We start from the raw sequence: 14,768 nt of genomic DNA on the forward strand, positions 1-14,768 counted from the left end.
TGAGTGATGTGGAGAAAGTAAATAAGGAAAAGTTATTTACTTATTCATATAATATAAAAATTAGATGCCATCAAATGAAATTAGTGGGCAGCAGGTTTAAAACAAATAAAAGGAAGTTCTTCTTCACACAGCACACAGTCAACCTGCGGAATTCCTTGCCAGAGGAGGCTGTGAAGGCTAGGACTATAACAGGGTTTGAAAGAGAATTAGATAAATTCATGGAGGTTAAGTCTATTAATAGCTATTAGCCAGGGTGGCTAAGGAATGGTGTCCCTAGCCTGTTTGTCAGAGGGTGGAGATGGACGTCAGGAGAGAGATTGCTTGATCATTACCTGTTGTGTTCCCTCCCTTTGGGGCACCTGGCATTGGCCACTGTCAGAAGACAGCATACTGGGCTGGATGGACCTTTGCTCTGACCCGGTATGGCCATTCTTATGTTCATTTATTGTTTCCCCTGCAACATCCAATCTCTTCCTGCAAAGGCATTATTTTTCCTCTTCCTTCCCTTCCCACAGGTCAGTTATCTTCTGTGACCCACCAAATCCATTGCAGCTCTTCAAGTATGCAGCAACCTCAACACCTCTCCCATAGCTAGATTTCAAGTGTTCTCCCAATGGCAGGTCCCTCATCCCTCCTTCTAGCTGCTCCAGTTGCAGCACCACAGATTCCCAGTCCCCAAGGAGGACTATTGGGATAAGATGATTTGATTAACAATATGTAGAGCCCTGCACAGATTAGGGATGCAAGCAACTAGCTGACTACCCGATAAGCATTTGCTTATCAGGTAGTCGAGTAGGAATTTGACTAGTTGCTTTCTTGCCCTTGCTGCCTCTATCAGAGAGAGGCAGCAAGGGGAGGAGCACAAGCTGGTGCTGGTGGGAGCCGACTTAAAAGCCAGTCTCCCCACTAGCACCGTCTCTGTGGGGGGCAGGAGCCAAGGGCCAACGGGGAAACAATGTGAGTGGGAATTGAAACAGTGGAAATTCCATCAACTACTCGATTAGCTCATTAATCAAAATTTAACTTCCCTAGCACAGATACAAAATATGTATCTGTAGCCAATCAACCATTTGCAGACATGGCCTATGGATACAAAGAGAATATCTATAGATTTGTAGGGTTCTATTAATAGGGATGTTTTATTTGAAAACTGGACTCAAGAGGACTGATGTCATCATTTATCAAATCCAGGTGGCACTTTTTGGTCATATAGCCCACTCTGGAGATAAAATCCCTGCACATTGAGTCCTGAAGATTGGACTTGAGGTCAGGAGGGGACATTGTGTGAGCACAGGGTCCATGGTTAATCTGGCTGCACCAGATCAATAATAATCCTGCAGAGCTTTTAGATGCCCAAACCAAGTGGTTGTTGCTGAGGAAGAGAACCAGGCATCTAGCTCTGGCCCTCTCGGATCCTGGGTTTTTGGAAGGATTTTATGGAACTCACTCTTTCCTCCCTTTATACAGGGCAGAACTGCAGGACGAATCCTACTCCTGCTCCAGTTAGCAGGGATAAAAGGAGAGAACAGACATGATCCAGGGAAGGGGGGGGGGAATTAAAACTGATGTTCAACCCCTTCTTTCTATGCAATCAAAAGACAGTGAGGCTGAAGGATCCAGTAAGACCTATTGAAGCTCTCCTTCAGGCCAACAGTGACTACACTGACTACAGTGGCTGCACAAACCACTAAAATAATGGTTAGGTACCTCCCGTTTGTTTTTGCTCCATGAAGGCTAACGAATGAGAAAATTTAGATAATGCAATTAGTCATATTCGCCCACAGCTTCCTATTTGCCCCAGATGAGTGGGATTATGCACAGCCATCTTAAAACATATACATGAAAAACAAATGTAACTCCTTCATATGCAAAAGGAAAGAATATGTAACTGCTAACACACTTTCAGTTGTGCAGAGTCTACATTTCAAAGATCCTACATTGTGTCTGTCTGATTTGATCATCTTAGACTCAAAAGTAAGGCTTCTTCACCGATGGGATATTTTGCAGATAATTTCTGAGGCACCTGAAAAACTTCTGCTATTCAGCTTTTAGTAGTCAACTGTTGCACAAATGGTTTTGTGACACCAGTATATTTTTGGGTGTGTTAGTCTTTAACCTTATTACAGCTACAGAATAAGCCCAAGAAAGATATTAGATTAAAAGTATTTTACTTAGTGCAGAAAGGTCTGCTAGATACTAAGGCTTACATTTGAAATTACTTGCTCAAGACATTTAATTTAATTTTATGAGACTATATAATGGATTATATCTAGCATTCCCTTTGTATCCAGGGGAGCAAACCTTTCAGTATAAGCTAATGTAATTTGACAACACAAGGAATACAGAAAACAAAGATGGTGTTGAAAACCAGCTTTTATGTAGATGATCAATGTACAGTTTAAGTGATGTTAACTGTGTTTTTCCTCTTTATTATATTTTTTTCTCTTTAAAAATAAACTCACCCTCCAGTGCTAATGGACCTCTTCTGGTGGTTTTTGGAATCATAATAACGTTGCAGAATCATAGAGCTCCTACTTTTCAAATAACCAATTTCCACCTCAATGTAATTCTCCAAGTAGGAAATGAAAATAGATTTGATAAGCTTAGACAAGAAAGTCTGCTTATCAGTGCCCAAGTTAAACTCCATCAATTTGCTTGAAAGATTAGTCGTTCTTTATGCAAAGAAAACAAAGAGAGAAAAAATGTTGCATTTGTGTGAATTACAGTATTACACGTTTGCAATGCGCATAGCACAATGGGGTCCCGATCCTGACTGGGATATCTGAGCACTACCAAATTTAAATGACAAAAAGCTTTGTATAATTTACGCACCCATGCAATGCTATAAGAAAATGGCAGGCTGTGATTTTCTTGTGGAAACTACATCTTTCAACACTTATCACAACTGCTCCGCAATGCCACTTACTCAAATTTAAGGCCTAGCCACACCTCCATCATGACATGGTAGGAGTGATGGGGGAGATGGATAAAGGAGGACTTTGGGGTCAGGGAACATGCATATGAGGGCTGTACAATCCTGGGGGTTTGTCCCACTTTCTGCCTCCCTTCTGCATCATGTACTACCACTTACACTCAGCCCATCAGCACTTTGCCCAGGTGCAGTTCTGCTTCTGACACAAGGAATGGGCTGGGTCTGCTGACTAGCTGCGTCTCTGTGCAACCTCAAAGATTTTGTATTCCTCAGCTGTCTGACTGCACTGGGGGGGACAGACTTAGGGAGAACACAGTGAATGGAGCTAGATAGGAGTTTGTGGCTCCTACAGGATGCAGGACTAGGATTGGCACTGCTGGGCTTCCCTATCGCCCACAGCGCATCTCGGGATTTCTGAGTTAGGGCCAGCTCTAGGATACTGGGGTTTGGGCCCTCCCACTCCAGGGATTGTGGATGATAAAGACTCTGCTTCCAAATCTATGCAGTTACAAAGCAAGAATTGAAGCCCTGCACCCCAAACCACAGATTTCACAAATTGCAGACATAACTCCTCCCACTTCTCAAAAAACAAACAAACAAACGAACAACTTTCTTACAGCTTTATAAATGATTCAAGTGCAGTCAAATTGTCAATTTCACTTTTGATATTACAAGAGTAGGGAGTTTATACTTTGCTAAATAATAATTTGAGGCTCTGATTCCTCAAGCATCTACATATGTTCCTTAAAAGTACAACTGTTGTTTCATAAAAGGACACACAGTTTAAAAAGGAAAATCAGCAAGGCGGATGGGCCGCAGTCATTCATTTTTTAGAGGAAGGTGGAATATTGGACCTTTCTTCTGACCTCTTCACAAATGAATCTTTTAGAAGATTTACAAAACAGAATGCTAAAAATCAAATTATAGTTACCTTGTATACAGCTCATAAAGATTCTTAAGATACTGTTCTGCATCTGACTTCCTGTGTTCTTCTAACTGATCCTTTACATAACTCTATAAAATGGAAGCATAATCTCAGTTAATAGAATAAGAAAAAGCAATATATCATATTATCTTATCTAAGAGTCATACAGATTTACTTTTTAATCTCAATTTACAGACATTTTACATTTAACATCAGGATTCTAGATAAGTGTGTTAATTTAAGAAACTTAGTTTGGAAATGTAAGACACCTGCTGCAATACAGAAGGCACTCACTTGTTTTTGAAAAAATCCCAGAACTGAATATGCAGAAGACCCAAAGCTTCTGATTTTCATAGCAAAAAAACCTGGAGCTCTACATGCATTCTTAGTACACAATGGAAATGAACACAAATGATGAATAAGTAAATGATTTAGATCCACTTACAAGCTCATGAGTAAACAAATCTCTCCTTCTCCAAGGAAATTAAATCTAAGGAATCTTCAATTTTATGAGTGGGCTCTACCAATATTGTTCTAGATAGGAAGAATAAAATCTTCCCCATATACAGGGAAGTAACTTTACACAAGTCATCATGCTGACTTTATTCACATATTCCAAGTATTTGCCCAATAAGGGACAGTGATTGTCAGGAACATCAGATTTTCATATTACTGCTGTATAAGCTGTTGGACCCTATTCCTTGGGATACATTATTCTGGCATATTCAATTCTAGCTTTACACTGGAAATCTGACCCCAAGAGTGAAAGGATTAAAGATATTTACTAAAGATAAAATCTCTCTTCTCCGCAAATTTTTGATGTTGGATCTTCAGAGATAGACTAAGTATGTGCATGACATAATTGGAATTATTAGTGAATGTACCTATTCGTCCAGTTTAAAGTCTACATGTATTTGTATTTTATGTATTCTTGATTACTTTTTGCTTCTAGTATATAAGCAGCTACTTTAACAATTACAACAAATATATCAACTAAGGATATTAAAGAAGAGTAAAATGTGATTTTTTCCCCCCATGATTAAGGTTACTCAGAAAATATTACAAACAACATAGATTCTTCTGGAATTTTGTTACTAAAAGGGTTTAAGAATGAGTAAAAAGATTTCTTAACAACAAACTTTAATATGATAAATGTAAAATACCTGAAGTTTGATTTCAAAGATATTTTGAATAAGTTTGGCCAATACAGTCTCTGGACTACTAAAGATATCTCCAACTTGTTTGTTCACTCGCTGACAAAGGTTGGCCGTATCTTCAAATATATCAATCCTCAAGTAAGCTCCCTAGAGATTAAAGGCACATTACAACATAAGATATCCAGACTAACAAACGTGAATAATAGTAAAATGTATGCACAAATAATTGCAAGTAAAAAAAAAAGGTAGTTTAAAAAATACATTACCTCTTGACATTGTTTTATGTATACATCAACACAGTGGGAGTACCCCTGAGATTGGAAAAACAACCCACAATTAAAAAATGTTTTTTATGCTTACAGTATTGTGAAATGTTATTATGCAAAGAATTAAACAACAAAAATGCAGTAATTTATGGAAAATGGCCTGCTCAGTTTTAATAGCATATTTAGCAAAATGATGAACGTTAAAAGTATGGATCAGCTTCAATACTGAATTCATTCAGAACAAGTACTTAATTCATCATGTGCTTTCAGAGTTAAAAACTCAGCCTTTACCTTGAAGTGAAGTAAAACAGCTGCTACTTCACGCATTCTGGAGATTTCCCCCCTTCTCTGTGCATTGGTAAACTCCTGAATCAGCTGCAACTCTAAATCATGGTACTTACCTGAAAAGGAAAAAAAATCCATCAGGCTTTGCAAGTAATTGGCAAAGAAATAAAGACAGTTGATTGTTGTCAATAAAAGCAGATTAAACAGCAAAGAAACACAAGCAAAATAGGTTGAATGGGCGAGAAAACTTACTTGCTATTTTTGATTTTACTTCAGAAAACCTGTTAAATCAAAAAATGTATTATTAATCAAAACTCACAAAACAAAAATTTAAGTAAGTATTAACATGTTAATTGAACACTGTGGCTGTCAATTGTAGTTAGGGGTTAATATATAGAGCAGCAAGACAATGATGTTTCATGCTTTATCTGTAAAGAAACTGAAAGAAACTAATTCACAACATACAAATAAGCTCACTCAAATTATGTTATTTACAGCAAAATTTATCAGTTACTTTGAGGTGTATGTTCAACCATGATCCTAAAAACATGCATATATACAAATATGCTCATCTCAAAAACTATTAAAGAAATCAGTTGAGGAAAGGCACGAAGAAAAAATCTGATATTACACAATAAAAGTATAGGTTATCCAAATATGTAAAATGTATTACTTGGATTTTACCTGTCAAAAGGTAATTCCTGTGCAATCAGATGCAATTTCTGAATAATATCAGCTGCTTCTTTTATCTGTTGGTGGAGAAAAGTCACACGTTTACTTAAAAAAAAAAATCTAAAAGTTAGGTCTTAAAGGTTTCTCTCTTCCTTACAATTTCCCCCCTCTCCTCTTTTTAAAGTTGCTTGGTATAAACATGGAATGTAACATCTGCTTCAGCATGTTTTTATCATGTCAGATCAACCTTCATTTATGTACTAGTAGGTCATACATTATTTTATGTAAGCACAAGCCTCTTTTTGTTATAGGATCACAATAAAGCATGTTAAATCTGTAAAAACAGCTAGCTCATCTGTCTACTGCTACTGCAACATTACTGTGTGCAAGGGATTAAAATTCAACATTTAGCTCAATCTGCCACTCCTAAACTAGAAAGATCTGAGAGTAATGCTGTCACATTCTGCTAAACCCCAGGGTAAAGTGGTTAGTGACCAGTAGAGTCAGGTCAACAGCACTAATAAGTTCCAAGTAAAGCTGCACCTTTTCTTTGACTAGAAAGGGCAATCAGGACATTAACCAGATAATGCACTACAAAGGCAATTTCCCCATCTTTGATATTCATATCTCCACACCAAATTAGGGATGTTAACATGTAGTCCACTACACAATCAATAAGCACTGGTTTATCAGTTAATCTTATCAACTATACACACTCGCGCCCCCCCCCCCCCCCCCCCGCTCCCTGCTACTTCTTTATCAGAGGCAGCAAGGAGAGGGGGAGCAGGAGTCAGTTCCCGTGAGGAGATGGCTTTAAGTAGGTTCCCCACAAGTACTGGATCCACCTGTCTCCGCACTCCCACGCTGCTGCCTCTGATACAGTGGGAGCAGTACAGCGGGTGAGGGGGGCAGGCTGGAGCCGATACATGCAGGGAGCCATCTTTTGGCTCTCTGCGCATGCCAGTTCCACAGACCTGCCTGCCCCACCCTTTGCTATCTCCTACACAGAGGGGGAAGGAGGCAGGAACCAGTGCTGGGGGGAGCTGACTTAAAAGACAGTCCCCCCAGCACCTGCTCTGCAGTGCAGCCTGTGCCCGCCCCTCCCCTCTGCGTGCACCTGGCTCTATTTAAGCCAGCCCTCTATTTAGAGGCAGCAGCGCAGGGGGAGGGGAGGAAGGGAGTCTTGCCACAAAGCAGCTCTGTCAGCAGCAGCCTGGACTCTGTGGGAAGCAGAGCAGTCTCTGCCGCGGGGAGCTTGGACCCCCATGGACGGAGTTGCTGCCAGCCCGCACTGCTGCCTCTGTATCAAAGGTAGCAGCGTGGGGCAGCAGGAAACCAGCCTGCACAGGGAACTGGTTTTTAAACTGGTTTCCTTTATGGACCAGCTCCATCAATCAGAGGCAGCAGTGCAGGGTGCTCCCTGGGAGCAGAGCCAGTAGCACCACCCCCAGGGGTGATCAAATAGTCGTGTAACTGATAAGTTTTATTGTGTTTACACGACTACTCAATCATACTATATCTAACAACCCTACATGAAATACTGTGAATGAGGCACATCCACCTCATTAGCTTCTTTAATACTGGTCCTACAATTAATAGGTAACGTCTTTTGCTGTTATATATACCAAAAAGTTTTAATTTCCATTCTAATTGATCTGATGAAGTGGGTTTTACCCACAAAAGCTCATGGCTTAATAAATTTGTTAGTCTCTAAAGTGCCACAGGACTGCACATTGTTTTTACGAGTGAAGTTAAAGCAGTTTGCAAACTCCTGCTTGCCCATAGACAGCAAAACTTCTGACAGGTGACTAAGATAATGTGTCTTTTCACTGTCGGTCGTGATAAATGGTGGCTGAAAAGATTTTAGTGACAGGTTTGGCGATCTGCGTTAAAATTATGAGAAATGTGAATCGCAACTTTTGCAACTGTAAACATTGCAGCTGCATGTTACAGAAGCTCTTTGAAAGCTGAAGTTTGACGACAGGTCTAAACAAAGTGGTATGATGGTTTTGGAAGCTTTATTACTACCACCTTGGGAAGTGGAGGGCACCTTGAGGGGATAAGAAATAGCCTAGCCACTGTACATTAAACCACCATCAAAACAATTGTGCTCGAATTTGACAGGATTGAGAAGATATGAACATCATGCAGCCTCTTTGCTCTTCCTGTCAGTTCTGTCTTTTGAGCTGGGGGACGGTTCCTAGGTACTACTATATGACAAATATTTTTATTTTTTCCCATAATTATTAGCCAAATTCTTATGTCAGTGTTTCCCAATTTTATTTGGCCTCGGAACCCCTAGAGTTTCCTTAAAAAAAAAAGGCCCCTACCACGTTTCATTGAGGAAAAAAGAAAAAAAAAAAACCCTCGCCATGGCTCTGTCTCTAACAGGGGGCGGGGGAATGCCGGCTCTTCGCGGAACCCTTGCTTTCGCTTCGGGGATCCCCAAGGTTCCCCGGAGCACCAATTGGGAAACACTGTCTTATGTGAAGGTCCAGAATTAAATAACACCTGTGTACAACAGAAGCCAGGTCAAATCAATTTTCCATGGTTTCTACTTTAATCTGCACATTTAGTTTTCTATTGACTCAGACTTCAATGAACTGTGTAAAATCAAAATAAATATGGATGCTATAAAAACAAGTTAAAGATTACAAGTATCTAAAAAATTAGAAAAATATGGATAAAGATGAACAGGAGGGAGCTTTACTAAATAATTGAAGGTAATATATTTTTATCCATGTAAAGGACAAAATACAGAGCAGTAATGCAGAGGATTTGAAGATGACAGCTAACACATTAAACATAAGCACACGGTGCAATGATGCTGCATAAAGAGCAAACATTAATCTGGTTATCACTGATAAAATTAAGGAGGTGATTATTTTATCCATCTTTAGAGAAATGACATCTGGAGCACTTTGCTCATATATAGGCTTCTCATTACAGAAAGAGGATTGGTAACCAGTCCTTCAAAAGCAGGGCAACAGAAGTGATGACGAGCGGAAGATATGATTTCATAAAGAGGCTGAAGAAACTGGACACGCATAGTTTAGGGAAGAGAATATAAAGCAGAGATATATCACATCACAAATCAAAATGGGGGAGGAATTATTTAGAATAATTTTAAAAAGTGGTACTATTGAAAGAACAATCCGAACATAGAAGAGGGAGGGAAAAAAGCCAGTTAGACTTCAAGAAAGAATTTGCACACATTAGGTTAATAACCCAATAGTTAACCAGGGAAATCATCAAGGAATGATCATTAAGTGTCCCAGAAAGAAATTATGTTAAACACTTTAGTAAAAATGTTAAGAGTAAACCCTGCACTTATGTGGGGATAATGCAAGGGCAATCCATGAGGTGCCATCAGCCTTAAAAGCAGTGATATGTACACGGATATGTGGGCTCTAAGATAATATAACTTTTTGGGTACGTCTAGACTACATGCCTCTGGCAACAGAGGCATGTAGATTAGGCTACCGGACATAGTAAAATGAAGCGGCGATTTAAATAATCGCCGCTTCATTTAAATTTACATGGCTGCCGCGCTGAGCCGACCAACAGCTGATCAGCTGTTGGTCGGCTCAGCGCGATAGTCTGGACGCTCCCCTGCCGACATCAAAGGTATTTGTCGACCCCCCAGGTAAACCTCATCCCAGCTGATCAGCTGTTTGTCGGCTCAGTGCGGCAGCCATGTAAATTTAAATGAAGCGGCGATTATTTAAATCGCCCCTTCATTTTACTATGTCCGGTAGCCTAATCTACATGCCTCTGTCGCCAGAGGCATGTAGTCTAGACGTACCCTTAGAGAGCACACAGGATGGCATTCAAATTGTTGTGGGCACAAGGTGATTATAAAGCATATGTCTAAGCAGGTTCTCCCTTATTCCTATAAACATTATCTCGACTCGTGATTTGAATTTGGAACTAATGTTAAAGTTACAGTTCACAATCAAAAGGCAAGCACTCTACTTATATGGTACCTACATAGCATTACTTGGACCTCAAAAATTTAGTTTCTACTTCCAGTTCTTCCACTGGCTTCCTTAGTGACATAACACAAATCATTTGGTCTCTCTGACTCACATCTCTCCTTCACAACCGCATCTGTAAGATGTGAATACTACTTCACCGGATAGTGTTAAAATGAATTCATGTTTGTTCAAATCCTTTCTTCACCTTAAAAATCTATTCAAATATTTTGGGAACTTCCAGTGGAAAGTGCTATGGTCTCATTATAAATGGTATGAAAATACTAGCTATTTAACAATGACATGTACTACAGTAGGCTCAAAAGTAACTACTCTAACCTGCTCTATACTATAAGGCTGTGTCTACATTGGCGTGATCTTGCACAAAAGCGACCACTTTCGCGCAAAAACATGCTCCCTGTCTACACTGGCGGGCAGTTCTTGCGCAAGAACACTGAAGTTCTAATGTGTGAAATCAGTGCTTCTTGTGCAAGAATTATGATGGTCCCGCAAGAGGCCAGTGTAGACAGGCAACATGAATTTCTTGCGCAAGAAAGCCCAATGGCTAAAATGGCCATCGGAGCTTTCTTGCGCAAGAGAGCGTCGACACTGGCGCAAAGGCACGTCAGGGCAGACGCTCTCTCACGCAAATACTTTAACGCAAGAACTCTTGCGTTAAAGAGTATTTGCACAAGATCATGCCAATGTAGACGTAGCCTAACATTTCATGTAGTAACATGGGATTTAAGTATGGAGGTGAATGGTAAGCAGTTTTTTTAAAAAGTGTGTGCAAGTTTTATTTGTGTCTAGCTTAGAAAGTTACTACATTTTGACAAATGACTTTTATATATCGATACAGATAAAGTATTGTCTGCCTGTGATACACTTTATTCAAACATCACTGTGCAACTGGCTGCTATGAAATATGGACATATGAAATGGTTAATTTCTAATTTCCTTATGCTATATTTTCAGTAGTAAGGGGATAACTATTAACCCTGAGCTATGACTCACATCTCCCCATTAGCGGATTCTTCTTGAAATACATCCTTTCTTAACATTTTTGTCAGGCTTGCAAAATAAATTTTTGCCATCCCAAATGCAGCAACTCCTATCCAACATGCTCACCTCACTTTGAGCATTACTTTGGATTAGGGAGATAATCCTTTTGGATATATCTCAAATGTAGCATTCATTTTACATACTGCACGGAGTTATCTCTATATCCTGTTTCCTGCAGTAGCTGGTTCCACTTCTTCAGTTGGTCCTTTCAGTTGAATTGGCCAGTTTGTATTGATTTATGCTTTCACACCTGTCATTGCAAACCAGGATGACTAGAAACTTCTTTATAATTCTTTTAAGAAGTATCCCAGCTTTCATGCCTAATTCCCCCAAATCTCGGGGAGGGGAGAAGACACACCACTGTAGGCTGTACATAGAAAAAACCATACTCAAATTAAAAGTATCCATGGCCAGTAGACTGACCCAGAACAACAAAATCTCAGAAGTTGTGTTAAAAAAATGTTATGGATTATTGGGAGGAACTGAAGTCAGGGAGGGGTTCAAAGAAAAAAGGCAAGAGTTTTCTGTGTGCTTTCTAAAGCTGCCCTCTCAGCATTTTTCAAGTTACTTATAATTTCATAAAATGAAAAATGCCAACATTGCCAAATTAAGAATCATTGAATACAAATGCTTTATCAGCAATCTGCAGGCTAGCGTTGTTAATTTACATTTCAGAACAATGAAACTAACAAGTCAGTCACTTGCTGGTTTGAAGTCTGACCATGGTAAGTCATGGTAACAGCTTGTAATTAGGGCAATACTGCTTACTGCTTTGAACTGCTTTCATCCCGCTGACAGCTCTTACCTTTTCAGAGTTTGTAAAAACATCAGACTTCAGCTCTCCATCCAGAAACTCATTAAAGTATTTCATCAGTTTCTGAGCCTCCACAGCCCGTTGCCGTGGTGTGTTTACCCCCTCCAGTTGGTCACCAAGGTGACAGACCTTAGTTGCTACATAGCTGATGTGCTCATCTAGTTCTTGGAAATGTTGGAAGGCAACCTGAGAGAACACAGACATCCCATAAAATACTCATTTTTTCCCTCTCTACTTAAAAAAATAAAGATCAACCATTGATTCAATCTAGTATCAGTCACAAAGTTAAGCACATCAAACTGGGCACCTAGGTTACAATTTCAGTACCTTCAGAGCTGGAGACAATGCCTGTGACCAGGAAAAAGATATACTTTGTTTAGAGTCTACTCCTAACTGCCCAGAGGTCACTTACTTTACAGTTTTCTGAAGAGCCATGTAACCCAATGGTTCTCATCCCATGTCTGGATTCCAGCACCAGTCAGCACACAGCTGCATTCCACGTGACATCCGCAGGGCCACACAGGTAGAGTGTGTGTGTGTGTGTGTGTACATATATATATATATATATATATATATATATATATATATATACACATACATACACACACACACACACATACATACACACACACACACACACACACACACATACACACACACACACATATATATATTCTGTGTGGATATAGCCCACACAACTGAAAGAGCTGCATATGCAACCTCCCATGGTAAACAGGTTGAGAACCACTGATATAAGAAAACAGTGAAGATGAAAGGCAACAGTCTATAATCAGGACTGGAATTTTAGTATTTTAAAACTAATATAACAGGTTAGTCACCCAGTACTCAGCTGATGTAAACTGACATAGCTCTACTGAAATTAGTGGACCTGTGTAGATTTACACTGGCTGAAGATCTGACTCCAAATGTTTAACAGAGATATTTATGCAAAATACCAAACACAACATGTAAAGAACCAAAAACAGGAGGGAGTGAGGGGTGCTGGCTCTGGGACCGAGTCTGATACAGGAGGTGGCTCCAAACTGGGGCAAACTCCCTCCAAGAGCCTGCACTCCTTACTCCTGCACACTAACACTTTGTTCCAGACTGGAGCCCTCTCCTTCACACAAGCTCCCTGTCCCAGCCAGATGAAAGTGAGTGAGAGTGGGGAAGAGCAAGAGGGGGTGGAGTAGGCAGGGCTTTGGGGAAAGGGCAGGGTAGATCCTAGACTGCCCTTAAATTCAAAAACTGATCTTGGACATAAAAAAAGTTAGAGACCACTGCCTCATGTATTCTAGAAAGCAGGGCGGGGTTTGCTCTAATACACAGCCATTATCAACTACTGCATATAAAAGATATTATTTTCCTTTCCTTACTTCTCTTTCCTAGCAGATAGTGCCAAAAACTCACAGGAGAGTGGGGAGGTATACTTCACTCTTAATCTAGTTGCAGAAGCTTCCAGCAAGGAACGAAGAAGAGCTGGTCTTGTTAAAGCTGCTTGCATTGTGATTGAACATATGGCTTTCATGAGAACCCCTGCAGTTGTCAGTACCTTCTGCCGAGGCTAAAGAGCCCAGCAATCCCTAAAGTAAAAAGACTTGACTCTCCCCATACTTTCCATACTTTTTTAAAGGACATTGTTTACAGAGACCTGATTGTAAATTATGGTTCCACTGTACTGAAAATGTTTGTATAGGATAAAACAATTTTCATTAGCTTTTATAATTTAACACTAACGATACATCTCAATTCTTACCTGGTTGCTTTTCTGCAGCTCTTGTACTTTTTTGGCAAATTCTTTAGCTTCTTTCTGGCAATGCTGTTCTAGCTTCTCCACCTTTCTCTGAATCCTTTCATCCATTACCTGTAGTTCTTGGATATGATTTACAAATTCTTCTAATAATCTGATTTAAAAAATGATTTGATAAAGCAGATTTTAGTATTAAAAGGTTTATCTTGCTACAGTAAAAAATGCATTAAAAGCATAGGGCCTAAGAAACCACTGACCTGCAGGAAGTGTCAAGCTTTCTTTGGATAGTGATTGAACCTAAGAATTTAAGCTTCTGGGTTTTTTAAAGTTACTAGCTCAAGAACTTGTCTCCAGTAGGGATTTTTACAACAGTTTAGTTACGCCAGTACAAAAATTCCTAATGTAGACAGACCTAAGTCTTCTTACCAAAGTGAAAAATGACTGTGCCACAAGCATATTCCCTGCAATTAAGAGATAACAACAGCCACAGGACTACGCCCAATAACAAAAGACACATGAAAGATCAGGGAACTCTGCATGTGAGGAAATGCTGAATTAGCAGAGAAGAAGATGATAGCATTTCTTCCAGGATGCTGTTCCTGGACCCTGTTGGAAACATCCTTTTTTTCATATTAGCCTCTGACAATTAAGTGTCCAAATAACAAAGTCTTTCCAACCGGATCCAGACTGGAAAACAAACTCTGCTCACCACTCCCATCCCAATGAGTCTCCAGGAAACTGTTAGGCGAAGGGAAAGTGGCATCTTTGCTATTCTACCCCTTCCAGTGAATATCTCCACAGCCTACCCCCTCTGAGGCTTATAGATTATCCAACAAGCAGCTACATGGAACTGACATGATTCTTGTCAGTTTCACCGCTGCTCACAGAGGTCTGAATATCAGCATTTACTTCTGTTAAGACTGACCAGGTT

At 39.9% G+C, this 14,768-nt stretch overlaps 1 protein-coding gene across 1 annotated transcript in view; it reads right to left on the reverse strand.

Moving 5' to 3' along the window:
• Window positions 1-14,768, reverse strand: part of EXOC5 (exocyst complex component 5) — a 50,379-nt gene that overhangs the window by 14,259 nt on the left and 21,352 nt on the right. Inside the window, exons 3-11 of the mRNA XM_075926290.1 lie at window positions 13,844-13,991; window positions 12,079-12,273; window positions 6,250-6,314; window positions 5,818-5,846; window positions 5,572-5,681; window positions 5,281-5,325; window positions 5,021-5,161; window positions 3,864-3,946; window positions 2,463-2,672 (exon numbers count right to left, since the gene is read on the reverse strand). Of these exons, the coding sequence (XP_075782405.1) occupies window positions 2,463-2,672; window positions 3,864-3,946; window positions 5,021-5,161; window positions 5,281-5,325; window positions 5,572-5,681; window positions 5,818-5,846; window positions 6,250-6,314; window positions 12,079-12,273; window positions 13,844-13,991 (1,026 nt within the window). The remainder of the gene's footprint in view (window positions 1-2,462; window positions 2,673-3,863; window positions 3,947-5,020; window positions 5,162-5,280; window positions 5,326-5,571; window positions 5,682-5,817; window positions 5,847-6,249; window positions 6,315-12,078; window positions 12,274-13,843; window positions 13,992-14,768) is intronic.

Source organism: Pelodiscus sinensis, chromosome 4 (genome assembly GCF_049634645.1).
Source record: "Pelodiscus sinensis isolate JC-2024 chromosome 4, ASM4963464v1, whole genome shotgun sequence".
In the NCBI taxonomy this organism is placed as follows: Eukaryota; Metazoa; Chordata; order Testudines; family Trionychidae; genus Pelodiscus; species Pelodiscus sinensis.